At 39.0% G+C, this 21,408-nt stretch overlaps 3 protein-coding genes and 1 non-coding gene across 4 annotated transcripts; 2 read left to right on the top strand and 2 right to left on the bottom strand.

Moving 5' to 3' along the window:
* Nucleotides 1-3,736: 3,736 nt before the first annotated feature.
* Nucleotides 3,737-4,672, bottom strand: LOC114237145 (olfactory receptor 1J2-like). The gene is given in 3 exon segments (XM_028165429.2): nucleotides 3,737-3,944; nucleotides 3,946-4,117; nucleotides 4,120-4,672. Coding segments are annotated over 3 exon segments (933 nt in total).
* A 4,955-nt stretch (nucleotides 4,673-9,627) lies between these two features.
* Nucleotides 9,628-9,990, top strand: LOC103014364 (60S ribosomal protein L34-like). Its single transcript, XM_057549173.1, has one exon. The coding sequence runs from the start codon at nucleotides 9,628-9,630 to the stop codon at nucleotides 9,988-9,990; it is 363 nt and encodes a 120-aa protein (XP_057405156.1).
* Nucleotides 9,991-11,822: 1,832 nt separating this feature from the next.
* On the top strand, nucleotides 11,823-11,895 carry TRNAK-UUU (transfer RNA lysine (anticodon UUU)). Its single transcript has one exon. It is a non-coding gene; the product is annotated as a tRNA-Lys (tRNA).
* Nucleotides 11,896-14,541: 2,646 nt separating this feature from the next.
* Nucleotides 14,542-15,316, bottom strand: LOC114237150 (olfactory receptor 1B1). Its single transcript, XM_057549174.1, is given in 3 exon segments — nucleotides 14,542-14,709; nucleotides 14,712-15,151; nucleotides 15,301-15,316. Coding segments are annotated over 3 exon segments (624 nt in total).
* Nucleotides 15,317-21,408: the final 6,092 nt, after the last annotated feature.

Here is a 21,408-nt window from a genome sequence, read left to right on the forward strand (position 1 = left end):
ACATTTAAAGAAGAGCTAACGCCTATCCTTCTCAAACTCTTCCAAAATATAGCAGACGGAGGAACACTCCCCAACTCATTCTACGAGGCCACAATCACCCTGATACCAAAGCCAGACTAAGATGTCACAAAGAAAGAAAACTACAGGTCAATATCACTGATGAACATAGATGTAAAAATCCTCAACAAAATACTAGCAAACAGAATCCAACAGCACATTAAAAGGATCATACACCATGATCAAGTGGGGTTTATTCCAGGAATGCAACGATTCTTCAATATGTGCAAATCAATCAACGGTGATACACCATATTAACAAATTGAAGAATAAAAACCATATGATCATCTCAATAGATGCAGAGAAAGCTTTTGACAAAATTCAACACCCATTTATGATAAAAGCCCTGCAGAAAGTAGGCATAGAGGGAACTTTCCTCAACATAATAAAGGCCATATATGACAAACACACAGTCAACATCGTCCTCAATGCTGAAAAACTGAAACCATTTCCACTAAGATCAGGAACAAGACAAGGTTGCACACTCTCACCACTATTATTCAACAGAGTTTTGGAAGTTTTAGCCACAGCAATCAGAGAAGAAAAAGAAATAAAAGGAATCCAAATCGGAAAAGAAGAAGTAAAGCTGTCACTATTTGCAGATGACATGATAGTATACATAGAGAATCCTAAAGATGTCACCAGAAAACTACTAGAGCTAATCAATGAATTTGGTAATGTAGCAGGATACAAAATTAATGCACAGAAATCTCTTGCATTCCTATACACTAATGATGAAAAATCTGAAAGTGAAATTAAGAAAACACTCCCATTTACCATTGCAACAAAAAGAATAAAATATCTAGGAATAAACCTACCTAAGGAGACAAAAGACCTGTATGCAGAAAATTATAAGACACCGATGAAAGAAATTAAAGATGATACAAATAGATGGAGAGCTATACCATGTTCTTGGATTGGAAGAATCAACATTGTGAAAATGACTCTACTACCCAAAGCAATCTATAGATTCAATGCAATCCCTATCAAACTACCACTGGCATTTTCACAGAACTAGAACAAAATATTTCACAATTTGTATGGAAACACAAAAGACCCCGAATAGCCAAAGCAATCTTGAGAACGAAAAATGGAGCTGGAGGAATCAGGCTCCCTGACTTCAGACTATGCTACAAAGCTACAGTAATCAAGACAGTTTGGTACTGGCACAAAAACAGAAACATAGATCAATGGAACAGGATAGAAAGCCCAGAGATAAACCCATGCACATATGGTCACCTTATCTTTGATAAAGGAGGCAAGCAAATACAGTGGAGAAAAGACAGCCTCTTCAATAAGTGGTGCTGGGAAAACTGGACAGCTACATGTAAAAGAACGAAATTAGAACACTCCCTAACACCATACACAAAAATAAACTCAAAATGGATTAAAGACCTAAATGTAAGGCCAGACACTATCAAACTCTTAGAGGAAAACATAGGCAGAACACTCTATGACATAAATCACAGCAAGATCCTTTTTGACCCAGCTCCTAGAGAAATGGAAATAAAAACACAAATAAACAAATGGGACCTAATGAAACTTAAAAGCTTTTGCACAGCAAAGGAGACCATAAACAAAACCAAAAGACAACCCTCAGATTGGGAGAAAATATTTGCAAATGAAGCAACTGACAAAGGGTTAATCTCCAAAATTTACAAGCAGCTCATGCAGCTCAATATCAAAAAAACAAACAACCCAATCCAAAAATGGGCAGAAGACCTAAATAGACATTTCTCCAAAGAAGATATACAGATTGCCAACATACACATGAAAGAATGCTCAACATCATTAATCATTAGAGAAATGCAAATCAAAACTACAATGAGATATCATCTCACACCGGTCAGAATGGCCATCATCAAAAAATCTAGAAACAATAAATGCTGGAGAGGGTGTGGAGAAAAGGGAACCCTCTTGCACTGTTGGTGGGAATGTAAATTGATACAGCCACTATGGAGAACAGTATGGAGGTTCCTTAAAAAACTAAAAATAGAACTACCATACGACCCAGCAATCCCACTACTGGGCATATACCCTGAGAAAACCATTATTCAAAAAGAGTCATGTACCTAAATGTTCATTGCAGCTCTATTTACAATAGCCAGGACATGGTGGCAACCTAAGTGTCCATCGACAGATGAATGGATCTGGCACATATATACAATGGAATATTACTCAGCCATAAAAAGAAACGAAATTGAGGTATTTGTAGTGAGGTGGATGGACCTAGAGTCTGTCATACAGAGTGAAGTAATTCAGAAAGAGAAAAACAAATACCGTATGCTAACACATATATATGGAATCTAGGAAAGAAAAAAAAAAAGGTCATGAAGAACCTAGGGGCAGGATGGGAATAAAGACACAGACCTACTAGAGAATGGACGTGAGGATATGGGGAGGGGGAAGGGTAAGCTGTGACAAAGTCAGAGAGTGGCATGGACATATATACATTACCAAACGTAAAATAGATAGCTGGTGGGAACAGCCGCATAGCACAGGGAGATCAGCTCGGTGCTTTGTGACCACCTAGAGGGGTGGGATAGGGAGGGTGGGAGGGAGGGAGACCCAAGAGGGAAGAGATATGGGAACATATGTATATGTATAACTGATTCACTTTGTTATAAAGTAGAAACTAACACACCATTGTAAAGAAATTATACTCCAATAAAGATGTTAAAAAAAAAAACCATAGCTGAGGTTTTTCAAAAATAATAAGCTTTCTAAACTAGAAGATATTTTTTAAAAAGTTATTTATGAAGGTGAGCACTGTTTTTCTTTAATTTTTTATTGAAGTATAGTTGATTTACAATGTTGTGTTAATTTCTGCTCTACAGCAAAGTAGAGAACATATATACATATATATACATTCTTTTTTAAATATTCTTTTCCATTATGGTTTATCATAGGATACTGAATATAGTTCTCCGTGCTATACAGTAGGACCTTATTGTTTATCCATTCTATATATAATAGCTTACGAATGCTAACCCCAACCTCCCACTGCATGCCTCTCCCATTCCCCTCCCCCTTGGCAACCACACGTGTGTTCTCTATGTCCGTGAGTCTGTTTCTCTTTCATAAATAAGTTCATTTGTGCCATATTTGAGATTCCATATATAGTGATATCATATGGTATTTGTCTTTTTCTTTCTGACGTACTTCACTTAGTATGTCAGATGGATGCAAATGGCATTATTTCATTCTTTTTTATGGCTGAGTAGTATTCCATTGTATATATGTACCACATCTTCTTTATCCATTCATCTGTCGATGGACACTTAGGTTGTTTCCATGTCTTGGCTATTGTGAGTGGTGCTGTTTACGAACACAGGGGGGCATATATCTTTTTGAATTATAGTTTTGTCTGGATATATGCCCAAGAGTGGATTGCTGGATCATATGGGAATTCTATTTTTAGTTTTCTGAGGAACCTCCATCCTGTTTTCCAACTTACCTTCCCAGCAACAGTGTAGGAGGGTGCCCTTTTCTCCATACCAGGAGAACACTGTTAAGAAGGGAATGAAATTCTGGTCAACAAACATTTACCAAGTACATCCAACATGCCACCATTTGTCTTAGGGCTTGGAGATATTAAAATCTTGAGATATATTCAAATGGAAAATCAAATACAAGAGACGAACCAAAATGAGGTTCTGATTTAAATGAAAGTTGAGTGTCATTGTGAGAAAAATGTTGCTCTACTGAAGAGTTTCCCAAGGGCCCCTTTTATGTCCCTGTTCCTAAGGCTGTAGATAAAGGGGTTCAACATGGGTGTGACCACCGTGTACATGAGAGCCACAGTGATGCCCCTGTCAATGAAACTGCTTAACGTCGAGAAGAGGTACTGCCCAAATATTGACCCACAATACAGAGACACTACAGAGATGGGAGCCACACGTGGACAATGCTTTGCAGATCCCCTTGGTTGAAGGGACCCTCAGGATGGTGGTCCCAATGTACCCATAAGATACTAGGATACCTACGAAAGGCAGAGTAATGACCACCACCCCTACTGTGAACATGACCAACTCATTGAGGAAGATGTCTGAGCAGGACACTTGAGTAGAGCACTAAGGTCACAGAAGAAATGGGGGACAGTGTTAGCACAGAAGGATAACTGGGTCAGGAGGAGGGTGTGGGAAAGAGAGCTAGCACCAGAGAGGATTCAGGACACAGCCAGTAGGAAGGCACACATCTGCTCCCTCATGATGGTGGTGTAGTGAAGGGGGTGACATACAGCAACATAGTGGTCATATGCCACTGATGTAATAAGGAAGCTGTCCAGGTCAGTAAAAAATATGAAAAAATACATCTGTGCTATGCACCCTGCATAGGGGATGGATTCATACTCAGTGTGCGCGTCCATCAGCATCTTAGGGATGCTGACAGATGAAAAGGAGACGTCAGTGAGGGCCAAGTGTTTGAGGAAGAAGTACATGGGGGTATGGAGACGAGAGTCCAGCCTGATGAGCAGGAAGATTAGCAGGTTCCCCAGCACCGTGGTCAGGTACACGCCCAGGAACAGGGCAAAGAACACGCCCTGCTGCTCTGGCCGGATGGGGAGCCCCAGGAGGAGGAACTCGGACACGCTGCTCTGGTTCTCAGGCCTCATGCTCCACTTCCCTCTGCTGGAGATGAAGGATGGCTGAGAATATTACAGTCTCTGAAATAATCCATTTTAGCAGTCATATAAAAATATATATGTTTTATTTTGAAAAGTGGGAAACTTAACCTGCTTTTCACATATTCCTTATAAGTTCACAAATACGGGAAGTAGAAAAATTATCAATGAGGGATTGTTAAAGAGAACCACCTTTTCCTGGTTCAGTGGCAAAATAGCATTTGTGTATCTGTGTCACTGAGGATGAGTGCATGGAAAATGATGACTCATCTGTGTTATTGCCCCATGAATGCTTTGTGGTGAGTATTCCAGATCATCAACATTGCACAGCAATCTCTAGAAGATTTGACCTCAACAACCACTGTTAAGTTTCGTATGAGAGGCAGACTTTTCAAATAAAAGGGTGCAAAAAATAGAGTTGCATTTATTAAAGAACACTCATCAATATACATGCATTTGGGTTTTTTTTCAATTCAGAGAGGGTCCTTAAGGAACTCTGGATTATGTTAATCCATTCTCCCTACTGCAGTCAAAGAGAGAATTAAAAAAAGAAAAAACCTATTTATTTTTTAAAACCTAAATGACTTCCCTTGTTTAAAAACTCTCAAAGGATTCCCAGTGATCTTAAGATGAAGTGTAACAACCTTAATATGGCTTAAAGACCCTAAGAAATCTGTGTGTCTACTTTTCCAATTTCTTCTTCCTTACCCTCACCATCTTCAGCCTCACTGACTTCTCTGTTCCAACTTTCCTGGAAAGACACAGTTCCAATAGATGTCATTTAGGCTCCTTCCCCTTTGGTGGTTGTGGGTTCCCTGTGATCCCATGTGGTGTTGAGAAAACAAAGACCAATCTGACTCCCAGCAAATATTTCATGCAAATTTATTTATGGTTTATTTTCTACTGTCAACACACAGAAGGTTAAGTGAGGATGCAACATCTTAAATTATATATACAAAGTATATAATTTTAATACATTTCCTTTCCTCCTTATGCAACACAATTACACCCCATAACAAAAAATAAGGACTACTATCAAACGATGCCAAAATAAGTGAGATTTTTAGCTGTATCCCACGTTTCCATCTCTCTATCGGGTGGTCTTGCCATTTAACACAACTAGTTAGTTGTTTCATCTGTCACCATCCCCAAAAACCAAAATGTATGCTAGTTAGTTGTGATAAGTAGAAATAATAACCCCCAAAGAGGTCCATGTCCTAATACCCAGAATCTGTGGATATGGTGTTGTCCATGGCAAGGGGGGGAATTAAGGTACGGGTGGAATTAAGGCTGCTAATCATCTTTCTTTAATATGAGATTCATGCAGAAGCGTGTAATAAAAAACTTCCCAGTGTCTTTCCCAGATGTGCCTTCCTGCCCCTGACAAGCAGAAACACCTCAGGAGTCTGGCTGCTCTACCCCTCCAGCCCTTCCCTGATGCCTCCCTTCCTTCTGTGCTGGGAAACTTCCTCTGTCTTCCCTGAGTGGACCGCTCTGAGCTGCTGTCAGAACAGGATGGCACGTGCTGCCTGAGGGACAATGGAATTGCCAAGTCCAGCCCATTCCAGCCCAGCGGGGATCCACAGTAAGGTGAGTATCTGCTCAGGGCCCCACCGCAGACAATTCCTACACAGGCACCCCGTAATTTCTGGAAGGAGGACCATCTTTCTCAAATTTGATCCTTTGCACAATATTGTGTGTTTTGTGAAGTTTGTCTTTGACTCCCCGAGTCATCTTTGTCTTTTTCTTTCCCTTCACTGTGTCTCTTCCCTATGCCATCCTCAGACTTTCTGTGTCTTTGTGGACTCTCTCCCCTCCCCTAATTAAAACAGAGCCACGAAAAAAGAATGAATGATTTGCATAGTCAAAAGTGTTCCCTCTCAGGGAAATTTTCCTGAGTCAAAAAAGAAACTATAGAATGGAATTCCAGAGAGCTCAATCAGTTAGGGAGGTATTGTGGGTAATTAGGTTTGAATGATCCAAAAATCAGCCCCTGGACATGGTTGTCTACTTTGTCTTGTTTAACAATTGACCCAGACTTTTTTTTCCACGTCTGGAAATTAATGTTCAAACAGAGAAGCTCAGAGAATAGACTAAGTCATGTTATCCAAGTGCCTAGGTCTCTTTAGAATGAGAGGAAACTCTATTATCAGGAAAGTGTATAGATCAGACTGTCAGAAATTATGAGGACCTATTCTTCATAGAAACCCAAGTTCCAACAGAAATTTAAAACAAAAAACTTCTCACTGTTTCATAAGACTTGTTAAAGGACTCTTATGCCCATAGTTTCCTCTGTTTGTTTTTTTTTTTTAACAAAGCCTCTGGATGGAAAGCAACTATTATTCTTCCCATTTCCCAGATGAAGAAACTGAGGCCCCCAAGAGTGAAGTGATTTTCACAAGATCTCAGAGGAAGTGTTCATGGCAGACCTGGGGCCAAAGCCCAAATCTTCCAATTCCTGGCACAAGACCCATTCCTGCACACCACCCTGCTTTTTCTTTATCTACATCTTTATATATAGCAAGTCTCTTCTCTAGCAGTTCCCCATTCTTGGCTTCCCAGCCCCTTGCCCCACACCACATTATTCTCCTCCGCCCATAAGGAGCTGACATGCTGCACTGTGGGTCAGGCAGGATGATCTCTGCCAGCTAGAGGAAGACAAGGACTCCAAGGTTCCAGAAAGCCCACCCTCCCCCCACCTCTGGGGCTCTCTCTAGCTTCTGAGCAGCTGTCACAGGAGCTATAGGGACATTGCCTCAGGTAGCGGCCATAGCCTGCTGACGGTCAAGTACAGCTCAGTCCCTTCCCAGGCTTTCCCATTTTTCCTAAACCATAACTCAAGAACACCTGATTCAATTTGGAGAATTCAATTACAATGACAGACTAACAAAGGGGACCCAAGTGCAGCAAGAGAAAGAAACACAGGTGTAAATGGGTGAAATGGGGTAGAGAGAGTATTGCTTCTGAGTGAGACGGATCTATGATCAACCTGGCTCCAACTCTATGCCCTGTGTCCCTGGGAAAGTTAATTCACCCTCCAGACCTTAATTTCATGATCTGAAAATGGGAACAGTAATATCTACTCTCAAGTTCAGGAATGAGGATTAAACTAGAAAAAAATATGATAGACATTTATCACTGGCCAAGTGCACAAGACAGCACAGCAGAAAGGGAAGAAACAAAGAGGAAAGCAGGAACCGGAATGGTCAGGGGACGCTTAAGGGATGGCACAGCCCAATGTTAAGTGCATGGACGTTGAGGGCAGATGGAACTGAATTCAATTATCAGTTCTATCGCTTACTAACTCTGTGTCTTTGAGCATGTCACAGAACCCCTCTGAGCTTCAATTTTCTCATCTATAAAATGGAGATAATAATACCTATATCATAGACTTGCTGTGATTACCAAATGAAAAACACACATATAAAGCTCTCAGAACAATTCCTGGTTTATAGTTAGTGCTCAGTAAATGTGGCTACAACTTACAGCTCTCATTCATCATATCATATTGAAATCAATTCAGGATAGTTCAATAGTGTATTATGAATTTCCACATTTTTGTCATTGAAAAATCTAATGTTTACTCTCTTGAGTGCTTCCATGGTGACATCTTTTAATTTGGGATATGAAAACAGATAGACCAGGAGTGATGAAAAAATCCATTTCCATGGGGCAGAAGCTAAGTAGTGAAAGAGCAGTGTGGTGTGTAGCCTGACATGTATGAATACTCAAGGTGTCCAGACACAAGTGTGAAGTCTAGCCGGACCCCTTAACACTGAGTTATGCTGAGCAAATCAATTCACCACACTAAGCCTCGGTTTACTCATCTGTGAAATGAGGATAATAAATGATTGATGCGGCTAAAAGTATGTCAGGATTGCTGTACAGGTTATATGAGATAAAGCACGTGAAAGTGTCTTACATGAGGCAGCTCTTAATTATTGGCACTTTTTCTCCCAACAACTGAATTTTGAAGTTTAAGCATTCTTGGGCTAGCCATGGACACAGCTGGCTTGTGGACTGCTAACTCTGATATCCACCCAGAAGGCTATGAATGATGACCAGACCAGATCGTTATGATTACCCTGTGATGAAAGACTAGACTCATAGAACTTTGCTTAGTTCTGGAATCCACGTTTTAAAGACAATGACAAAGTGGAGCAGGTTTACAGTAGAGAGACCTGGTTGGCAGAAACACTGTCCTCCTAGAAAAATCTATTGACTCTGTGCAGAGCAAGTGTGAAAAATTGATCAGAATAATTGCCAGCATTTACTGAACACTTGCCAAGGACCAGGAAATACCATTTAATCCTTATAACAACTTTATGAGTAACGTGCTATTAATATTCCCCCATTTTACAGATAAGAAAAGCTAGGCTCATAGAGGGTAAGTGACTTCCTCAAGGTCATACAACTATTAAATGAAAGAGCCAGGGTTCTAACCCAGTGTCTGGGCTTTTAACCACTGCGCAGTGCTTCCTTTGTTAATTGATGTTTAGATTTCTTAAGGACTTTTTGTGTCTGTCCTGTGAGATTCCAGAGGACTAAATGCTGTCCAAGTAATATGACAGAAATTAGTGTGACATACTAACAAAAATTATTTTTAATGGTGTACCAAGTAGATTTGGTTTCCTTCAATTTCTTTTTTTTTTTTTCTTTTTTTTTTTTTTTGTGAGAGCAAAGAACTGGAAACTCCCTGATCTCAAAATGGATTTGTTATCTGGTCAGAAAAGTCATTCATTTTCTTAATATATCTGATTCTCCCTTCATTTGACTCCTTTGAAGTTTTTATGTCCTGAGCCAATACATCTAGTAAGATTTAAGACGGATGAAAGTAAGTTTAATTTGTTAAGTGTGAGACAGGATAATGCAGGAGGTGACATCTTAAAGACAAAATGATTTTAAAAGAGAGAATATATGCTCTGCCAGGGACGGTATCTATCAGGATGGTTCAGCGTTTGACATACCATCGTAGGCTGTCCTACAGTACAGCCTCTAACAAAACCAGGCTGTCCAGAACCCCTGGCAATAGAATTGTTTACCTTTACACCAAGAAAGCTGGGAAAGCACCAAAATCTGCATGTGGCGTGTGCCCAGGTCGACTTCGAGGAGTTCATGCTGTGAGACCTGAAGTTCTTATGAGGTTGTGTAAAACGAAAAAACATGTTAGCCGGGACTATAGTGGTCCCATGTGTGCTAAATGTGTCCGTGACAGGATCAAGCGCGCTTTCCTCATTGAGGAGAAGAAAATCGTTGTGAAAGTGTTGAAAGCACAAGCACAGAATCAGAAAGCTAAATTTAAAAAATAAAGCTTCTTTGAGCAATATGCTCTCTATAATGCCTTCTTGATCTAAATTCTATTTCTAGTCTGTTCCCCGTGTTGATGAATCACAAAGGTTGAATCTGAGGTGTATAAATCTGAACCTCTTTTTCTGTCTCAAGAATATATCTTCAACGTTCTCACAAAATAAATTAGGTCCTCTGTCCCACATTTCTTGCACCTGGGAACTGAAATGTCTCTCCATACCCTCTCTGATTGCATGACCATATTCTCCATCTAAGCCTTCATATTTTCACTCAAAAACATAACTTTCCATGTCATAATGGACAAGTCCTCCATCTCATTGCTTTCTTTGACTATAATATTTGTACCTCACTCTATTCTTTGGTATTTTTGGTACCAGTATCACACTATTTTCTACAAGAGGATTACGATTTCTTATTTTCTATTCCCTATCTAGTTACTATTAGGGTACAGGGTAACCTTAATCTCACCTTTTCTCTGTATCTAACTTTACACACTCAAGTTAGAAAATCTGGGGAGAGCTGTGTTTCTTCTTCTCCACATTCCCACAAAATTAGGGATTCCCTTTTTGTCGTTTTTCATAAAAGCTTTTCTATAGAAGAGCTCATCCCAATGAGGCAGCCTCACTTACATGTAATCACTCTGGGATTCTACCAACCCCAGGAGGCTCCAATTTTGTTCAGATGAGATATTAATTAGAATAGGCTGAACCCTTCTAACTTCTTTTATCAATTGGGATTGTAGTGCAGGAGTCTGCTCCTTCCCTTTCCTTGTATCTCAATCTCACTGAGGCAAAAACCGTAAAGCATTTGAAAACAACTGTGTCTGTAGGGAAGATCTACCCTTTGGGGCACATGGTAGCCTTGCATGACGTCAACAGGCAAGAAAAAAACCTTAAGGGGAACTCAATTCCCATTTCAGCATGTCAAGAAGCCATCTCTCCTAAACTATCCTTTCTATAATTATTGAGTGTTTGTTATTAATTCAAACATCTGAACTCAGCTGAATTAATTGCATGGTGTGAGGCTTTATGATATAGCAATGGGACAGCTCTGACTGCTGTTATGTTTCCATTCTGCTCGCCAAAGACTCTCATTTCCTGCCCTCATCCAACTGCAACCTTCTGATGGATTTCATTTAGCCTTTTTGCTTCTCTATTTTAGAACTCTCATCCTCAGAATACTTGATTTAAACAAGTCTATGAGTATAAAATAAACAGCAGGAGGTAGAGCACCACATTGAAAAATCTGAGATTATATGAATATTGGAGAAATTCTTGGGAATGCAGACTGCTGTGACCAAGACCAATGAGGGGTTGGGCTGAGAAATGTAAAATTCCACAAAGATTTTCTAACCTGTTTCAGTGATTTTTCTCCTGGTGATATGTTCTTGTTGATGTAAACCTTTACCTATCTTTTAGAGTTCTGATGAGGTTGATTCCAATGGTGTTTGCCAGTTTTTTGGTGTTTCAAAGGAGGAACTGCCCCTGGAGATTCTTGCTCTTCCATTTTTTGCTCCAAGTGGCTCTGTTGGCATTCAAAGTCTCCTGGCTTGCAATGCTTGTCCTTCACTGCAAACTGACCTACCCCTCACTGAGCTATGTACCTTTATTCAAGTCTTCACAAATTGGCCTATAGATTCAATGATCAAAATTTCAATGGACTATTTTGTAGAAATGGAAAAAAGCAAACCTAATATTCATATGGACTTGCAAGGAACCATGAGTACCCAAAACAATCTTGAAAAACAAAAGAACAAAGTCAGAGGACTCACATGTCTCTATTTCAAAATGTATTACAAAACTACAGCAATCAAAAGAATATGGTACTTGGGAATTCCCTGGTGGTCCAGTGGTTAGGACTAGGCACTTTTACTGCTGAGGGCCCAGGTTTGATCACTGGTCAGGGAACTAAGATCCAAACAAGACACGTAGCCTGGCCAAAAAAAAAAAGACATTGTGAAAAATACCTTAAAAATAAAAGAATATGGTACGTGCAAAAGGATAGACATATCAGTCAATGGAATATAATTGAGAGGACAGAAAAACCCCATTTATCTCTGTCAATCAATTTTTGACAAGGGAATGAAGAACACTCAGTGGGGAAAGTATAAACTCTTCAACAAATGGTGCTGGGGAAACTGAATAAACACTTATAGAACAATAAAATTGCAACCCTATCTTACACTATTCACAAAAATTAGCTTGAAATGGATTAAAGACTTAAACATAAGACCTGATGCCATAAAACTCCTAGAAGAAAACAGGGAAGACGGTCCTTCATATTGATCTGGGCAATGATTTTCTGTATATGACACCAAAAGCACAAACAACAAAAGCAAAAATCAAGTGTGACTGCATCGAACTAAAAAACTTCGGCACAGCAAAAGAGACAATGGAAAGGCAACCTACAGAATGGGAGAAAATATTTGCAAACCATATATCTGAAAGGGGTTAATATCCAAAATATATAAAGAACTGACACAATTCAATAACAACAAAACCAAAAAATCTGATTAAAAAATGAGCAGAAGATTTGAGTAGATGCTTTTCAAATAAGACATCCAAATGGCCAACAAGTACATGAAAAGGTGCTCAACATCACTAGTCATCAGGTAAATGCAAACCAAAACCACAATGAAATAGCACTGCACACATGTTTGAATGGCTATCATCAAAAAGACAAGCTTTGGCAAAGATGTGGAGAAAAGGGAACACTTGGGCACTGATGGTGGAAATGTAAATTGGTATAGCCACTACAGAAAACAAAAAATTAAAAATACAACTACCTTGTAATCCCACAATCTCACTTCTGGGTATATAGCCAAAGGAAATAGAAATAAGATACCCAAAAGATACCTGCACTCCCATGTTTATTACAGCATTATTCACAATAGCCAAGATATGGAAACAACCTAAGTGTCAATCAATGGGTGAACAGATAGAGAAAATGTGGTACATATATACAATGGAATATTATTCAGCCATGTGAAAGAAGGAAATCCTGCCATTTGCGACAACATGGATGAAACTTGAAGGCATTATGCTACATGAGATAAATCAGACAGAGAAAGATATGTATGATACCACTTATATGTGGAATCTAAAGAAGCTAAACTCAAAAAAGCAGAAAGTAAAATGGTGGTTACCAGGGACTGGGGGTGGGGGTGGAATTGGGGAGATGTTGTTTAAGGGTACAAACCTACAACTAGTAGATAAATAAGTCTTGGATATAATGCACAGCAGAGTAATTATAGACAATAATACTGTATTATAAATTTCAAATTTTCTAAGAGACTAGATCTTAATTGTTCCCACTACAAAAAAGAAATGATGATTATATGATGCGATAGAGGGGTTAGCTAATGCTATGCTGGTAATCAAATTGCAATATAAAAATGTATCAGGGCTTCCCTGGTGGCGCAGTGGTTGAGAATCCGCCTGCCAATGCAGAGGACACGGGTTCGAGCCCTGGTCTGGGAAGATCCCACATGCCGCAGAGCGGCTGGGCCCGTGAGCCACAATTACTGAGCCTGCGCGTCTGGAACCTGTGCTCCACAACAAGAGAGGCCGCAATAGTAAGAGGCCTGCGCACCGCGATGAAGAGTGGCCCCCGCTTGCCACAACTAGAGAAAGCCCTCGCACAGAAACGAAGACCCAACACAGCCATAAATAAATAAAAATTTTAAAAAAATGTATCAAATCAACACGTTGTACACCTTAAACTTATATATTATATGTCAATTATATGTCAATTAAAAATGTTTTAATTATTTTTGTAAATCTCTTAAGAGATAACAAAATAGAGGCCAATGTCCAGGTCCCCAAAAACTAAGCACAACCAAATTGTTTTCTCTATTGTTGAAATAGTTCACTGTTCCTTGTTTTATGCAGCAAAGTATTTAGCTTACATTTTCTCCATATGTTTTACTTGAAAAAATGTAAATTAAAATTAACTGAAAATATATAAAATAGAATTCACATGCATCAGAATAAGATGCTCACACTATGGGAGGTCCATGGAAACAGGGGCTCACATGTGGAATAGCAGAATCATGGCCCCCATTTCACACTCACTTCTGGGCATATATTTGCTCACTTAATGAAAAAGGTAGGAAATTGCCATCTCTATTTACCTAAAGTTCTCTTCCACTAACTTTCTCAAATACACCAATACACTCCCACAAGCCAGCTCACCAAGTTAAATGTGATTATAATTAACTTCACTGTCTCCACTTTAGTTCAGAATTTCACAATTGTATTCCCATATTTCTTCAACTGGAATCAAACAACCCAGGCCTAGTGACTCATTTCTATCCTCTGAAGATTAATGGCCAGAGGGAAGATTCTAGGGGTTTTCTGATGAGGAAACCCTGAGCACGTGTGGCATGAAAGTAGAAAGCTGTCACAGCTGTCAGAGCACCACATCAAAAAGAGCTAAAACTGGAGTTCCATAAACCGTCCAGGCCATCCCTCCCCCTCAACTCCAAAACCAGGCCTGCTCAAATCTGCCCACTTCTTTCTTCATCTAACCAACATGGTTTTTAGACAGGATAATCAGGAGCCCACCCTCCCTCCTCTAAGCAGCCTATGGAGTGCACTCTTGACATCCTTGTTGTGGATGCTGTACACAAAAGGGTGGGCCAAAGGCGTAATGGCCGTGTACATCACAGCAGCCACCATGTCCTGATCCCAAGAGTTCTGGGAAGGAGGCTGGAAGTACAGAGTTGGCGATTCATCACCAAACGGTAGTGCAGAGGGTCACAGATGGCCACGTAGTGATCCAGAGCCATGACAGAAATAACAAGGGTGTCTGTAACTCCAAATGCATAGAAGAAGAAGAACTGGGCCAGACAGAGGGCAGCAGGAATGGCTGGGTCATGAGTGACCAGATGGGCCAGCAACTGGGGCAGACTGACTGTGGACAGCCCCATGTCTATCACGGAGAGACCATGGAGCAGATAGTACATAGGTGAGTGGAGCCTGGGGTCCTGGGAGATGAGCAGCACAAGAGTAACGTTTCCCATCATGGTGGTCAGATAAATAGCCAGGAACAGGAGAAAGAGGACACTGGGGGGCACTCTAGCTCTTGAGAACCCAAGAAGCAACAAGATGAGAGAATGTGAGGCATTAGGGGCACAGCCCTTGTTGAGTGACAATGAGCCTCCTGAAAGAGAGTTTGAATCAAAAAGTAAGTCATGGGTCCTAGGTTAGGACTCATAACAATTCTAGTTAGTTTATTTATTTTCTTCAAGCTCCTTAAAGACTTAAATTCCACTGAGCACTATGGCCCTTCCTCTAAGTCTATGACTTCACTTCCTGAATTTGTCATAGCGTTTTCTCCTTTCTGTTATTTCTTTCATGGCTCTGGATCACTACATGGCCATCTGTGACCCTCTGCACTACCATTCGGTGATGAATTTCTTCCTTTCCATCCACCTTAATGGGTTCTTTTATGTAATCCATATACCCCGATAAAGCCCCTCGTACAGATATAAACCCTTCATTTAATATTTTGTTTTCCTCTAACCACTGTTTATCTCCTTCCGGTGGCAAACGTCATGAAAAAATTCCTGTACTCACTGTCTCTAGCTCCTCATCTTCTATTCACACTTCATCCCACTGTGGTCCTCATGAGTTATTCCACCTGAACCTGTAAGAAACATAATGTATCATTTAATACTAACATATAAAGAAATGGCTCTTTATAAGTAGCTGGTTTTTGCAGTGAAACTGCTTCCGGTTGTCATGAAATAATTTGTTTTCCCTCTTTGTTTGTTTTTGTTGGTTAACAGCACCATCATTTTCATCCGTTTGATTGACAAAACCGAAAACTTGGGGAATCTCTCCTTTATCTCCCCATATTCAATCACTCCTTGACTTCTTTTCCCTTATATCCATCCTTTGCTCTCAGTCCTCTAACACTATTTAAGCTGCAGCATCTCTGACCGGTTCTCATTTCATAGCCTAATTACTAGTTTCCTTACTTATCTGACCTGATAGATCTACTATACTTATGCCAGAATAAAATTTCCAACATGTATTTCCCCATTTAAAGAGTCAGCACCTTCAGAATAAAATCCAAATAGCTTGAACTGACTTGAAAGCAACTTTTGTTGTTAGTACTTAACCTATCTAACCAGTCTCATGCTGAGTCACCTACCCAGTATTTTTTAAACTAGCCAGTTTTTTCTTAGTTTTCTGAAAATGCTAAGCTCTCATGTTCCTGTCACTCTTCACATGCTACTTTGAGAACCTCAGCTTCCTGAGATAGGAGGTCTAAATAACACTTTCCCATTCAACACAGATAGGAATTTAGAAAAAATATAATAATCCTCCTTTTAAATGCATAACTGAGCTTTCAAGAATGTTAGGGATAAAATAGGTAACAAATGAGGACCTACCATAGAGCATAGGGAACTATACTCAATATTTTGTTGTGTAAAACACAACATTGTAAGTCAACTATACTTCAATTAGGAAAAAGAATGTTAGGGAAATGCAAGGGTTGATAATCAAGGTGGAATTATGAAAAACTAATATCTAAACTATCTATGATGATGTAGATGGTGGTGGTAACAGGTAGGGGGAAGGTGGCATAGTACCAGTCTTTGGAGGCCAGAGGCTAAAGTATTAACCCACCATGGGGAATAGGACATGGGTGCTTAGGCCTAAATTCAGAACATTCAAAAGATTAAACTTTCAGTGACTGAATATACACACCACTGGCTATGGTTTAAAGAAAACTCATATCTCTCAACCTGCAATACATGGAGGTGAAAATGTCTTCCATGGGACTGCATTATGGGTCTGTACAGCACATGAAATGGATAAAGTTGATGTACAAAACACAAATGATCCTAAAACCTGCAAACTGACAGACTAACATAAAAATCATTCTCAGACTGGTAAAAGCTTTGGGGTATATTATAGAAGCAAACACAAAACTTCTCCTCAAGGAATTGCAGATGTCACACTGTACAGGAATCCCACAAATAAAAACCAACCAAAAAGATGAGCTCACAATTCAAAATTACAAAAAACACGCAAAAAATTCATTATGAAGACAATCAGCAATCAACAAATAATAGGATTATCTCCCTCTAAACATCATAAATTAACAAATCTGTTAGGAATTATGTTATGTTTAAAATACTTTGCATCTAAAAGAGTAAATAAAGACTATAAGAAACAAGATATTATAAAAATAAAATATGGAGATAGCCTCACCCACCAGAGGGAAGACAGCAGAAGCAAGAAGAACTACAGAAGCAAGAAGACAGCAGAAGCAAGAACTACATTCCTGCAGCCTGTGGAACAAAAAACACATTCACAGAAAGATAGACAAGATGAAAGCAGAGGGCTACGTACCAGATGAAGGAACAAGATAAAACCCCAGAAAAACAACTAAATGAAGTGCAGATAGGCAACCTTCTGGAAAAAGAATTCAAAATAATGATAGTGAAGATGATCCAGGACCTTGGAAAAAGAATGGAGGCAAAGATCGAGAAGATGCAAGAAATGTTTAACAGAGACCTAGAAGAATTAAAGAACAAACAAACAGAGATGAACAATATGATAACTGAAATGAAAGCTACACTAGAAGGAATCAATAGCAGAATAACTGAGGCAGAAGAACGGATAAGTGACCTGGAAGACAGAATGGTGGAATTCACTGCTGTGGAACAGAATAAAGAAAAAAGAATGAAAAGAAATGAAGACAGCCTAAGAGACCTCTGGGACAACATCAAATGCAACAACATTTGCATTATAGGGGTCCCAGAAGGAGAAGAGAGAGAGAAAGGACCCAAGAAAATATTTGAAGAGATTATAGTCGAAAACTTCCATAACGTGGGAAAGGAAATAGCCACCCAAGTCCACGTAGCATAGAGAGTCTCGTACAGGATAAACCCAAGGAGAAACACACCAAGACACATAGTAATCAAATTGGCAAAAATTAAAGACAAAGAAAAATTATTGAAAGCAGCAAGGGAAAAACGACAAATAATATACAAGGGAACTCCCATAAGGTTAACAGCTGATTTCACAGCAGAAACTCTACAAGCCAGAAGGGAGTGGCATGGTATACTTAAAGTGATGAAAGGGAAGAACCTACAACCAAGATTACTCTACCCGGCAAGGATCTCATTCAGGTTCAGTGGAGAAATCAAAAGCATTACAGACAAGCAAAAGCTAAGAGAATTCAGCACCACCAAACCAGCTCTACAACAAATGCTAAAGGAACTTCTCTAAGTGGGAAACACAACACAAAAAAAGGACCTACAAAAACAAATCCAAAACAATTAAGAAAATGGTAATAGGAACAAACATATCGATAATTACCTTAAACGTGAAAGGATTAAATGCTCCAACCAAAAGACACAGGCTTGCTGAAGGAATACAAAAACAAGACCCATCTATATGCTGCTACAGGAGACCCACTTCAGACCTAGGGACACATACAGACTGAAAGTGAGAGGATGGAAAAAGATATTCCAAGCAAATGGAAATCAAAAGAAAGCTGGAGTAGCAATACTCATATCAGATAAAATAGACTTTAAAATAAAGAATGTTACAAGAGACAAGGAAGGACACTACATAATGATCAAGGGATCAATCCTAGAAGAAGATATAACAATTATAAATATATCTGCACCCAACATAGGAGCACCTCAATACATAAGGCAACTGCTAACACCTATAAAAGAGGAAATCGACAATAACACAGTAAAAGTGGGGGACTTTAACACCTCACTTACACCAATGGACAGATCATCCAAACAGAAAATTAATAAGGAAACACAAGCTTTAAATGACATAATAGGCCAGATAGATTTAATTGATATTTATGGGACATTCCATCCAAAAACAGCAGATTACACTTTCTTCTCAAGTGGGCATGGAACATTCTCCAGTATAGATCACATCTTGGGTCACAAATAAAGCCTCAGTAAATTTAAGAAAATTGAAATCATATCAAGCATATTTTCTGACCACCATGCTATGAGATTAGAAATGAATTATAGGGAAAAAAACGTAAAAAACACAAACACATGGAGGCTAAACAATACGTTACTAAATAACCAAGAGATCACTGAAGAAATCAAACAGGAAATCAAAAAATACCTAGAGACAAAGGACAATGAAAATATGACGATCCAAAACCTATGGAATGCAGCAAAAGCATTTCTAAGAGGGAAGTTTATAGCTATACAAGCCTACCTCAAGAAACAAGAAAAATCGCAAATAAACAATCTAACCTTACACCTAAAGGAACTAGAGAAAGAAGAACAAACAAAACCCAAAGTTAGCAGAAGGAAAGAAATCATAAAGATCAGAGCAGAGATAAATGAAATAGAAACAAAGAAAACAATACCAAAGATCAATAAAACTAAAAGCTGGTTCTTTGAGAAGATAAACAAAAGTGATAAACCGTTAGCCAGAGCCATCAAGAAAAAGAGGGAGAGGACTCAAATCAATAAAATTAGAAATGAAAAAGGAGAAGTTACAACAGACACTGCAGAAATACAAAGCATCCTAAGAGACTACTACAATCAACTCTATGCCAATAAAATGGACAACCTGGAAAAAATGGACAAATTCTTAGAAAGGTATAACCTTCCAAGACTGAACCAGGAAGAAATAGAAAATATGAACAGACCAATCACAAGTAATGAAATTGAAACTGTAATTAAAAATCTTCCAACAAACAAAAGCCCAGGACCAGATGGATTCACAGGTGAATTATATCAAACATTTAAGGAAGAGCTAACACCCATCCTTCTCAAACTCTTCCAAAAAATTGCAGAGGAAGGAACACTCCCAAACTCATTCTATGAAACAACCATCACCCTGAGACTAAAACCAGACAAAGGTACTACAAAAAAAGAAAGTTATAGACCAATATGATTGATGAACATAGATGCAAAAATCCTCAACAAAATACTAGCAAACAGAATCCAACAGCACATTAAAAGGATCATACACCATGATCAAGTGGGAGTTATGCCAGGGATGCAAGGATTCTTCAATATATGCAAATCAATCAATGTGATACACCATATTAACAAATTGAAGAATAAACACCATATGATCATCTCAATAGATGCAGAAAAAGCTTTTGACAAAATTGAACACCCATTTATGATAAAAACTCTCCAGAAAGTGGGCATAGAGGGAACCTACCTCAACATAATAAAGGCCATATACGACAAATCCACAGCAAACATCATTCTCAATGGTGAAAAACTGAAAGCATTTCCTGTAAGATCAGAAACAAGACAAGGATGTCCACTCTCACCACTATGATTCAACAGAGTTTTGGAAGTCTTAGCCACAGCAATCAGAGAAGAAAAAGAAATAAAAGGAATACAAATTGGAAAAGAAGAAGTAAAACTTTCACTGTTTGCAGATGGCATGATACTATACATAGAGAATCCTAAAGATGCCACCAGAAAACTACTAGAGCTAATCAAGGAATTTGGTAAAGTTGCAGGATACAAAATTAATGCCCAGAAATCTCTTGCATTCCTATACACTAATGATGAAAAATCTGAAAGAGAAATTAAGGAAACTCTCCCATTTACCATTGCAACAAAAAGAATAAAATACCTAGGAATAAACCTACCTAGGGAGACAAAAGACCTGTATGCAGAAAACTATAAGACGCTGATGAAAGAAATTAAAGATGATACCAACAGATGGAGAGATATACCATGTTCTTGGATTGGAAGAATCAATATTGTGAAGATGACTCTACTACCCAAAGCAATCTGCAGATTCAATACAATCCCTATCAAATTACCAATGGGATTTTTTACGGAACTAGAACAAAAAGTCTTAAAATTTGTATGGAGACACAAAAGACCCCGAATAGCCAAAGCAGTCTTGAGGGAAAAAACGGATCTGGAAGAATCAGACTCCCTGACTTCAGACCATACTACAAAGCTACAGTAATCAAGACAATATGGTACTGGCACAAAAACAGAAATATAGATCAATGGAACAAGATAGAAAGCCCAGAGATAAGCCCACACACCTACGGTCAACTAATCTATGACAAAGGAGGCAAGGATATACAATGGAGAAAAGACAGTCTCTTCAGTAAGTGGTGCTGGGAAAACTGGACAGCTACATGTAAAAGAATGAAATTAGAACACTCCCTAACACCATACACAAAAATAAACTCAAAATGGATTAGAGACCTAAATGTAAGACCGGACACTATAAAACTCTTAGTGGAAGACATAGGAAGAACACTCTTTGACATAAATCACAGCAAGATCTTTTTTGATCCACCTCTTAGAGTAATGTAAATAAAAACAAATGGGACCGAGGGGGAGAAGATGGCGGAAGAGTAAGACGCGGAGATCACCTTCCTTCCCACAGATACAGTAGAAATACATCTACACGTGGAACTGCTCC

The sequence above is a fragment of the Balaenoptera acutorostrata genome, chromosome 6 (assembly GCF_949987535.1).
Source record: "Balaenoptera acutorostrata chromosome 6, mBalAcu1.1, whole genome shotgun sequence".
NCBI classification, from domain to species: domain Eukaryota; kingdom Metazoa; phylum Chordata; class Mammalia; order Artiodactyla; family Balaenopteridae; genus Balaenoptera; species Balaenoptera acutorostrata.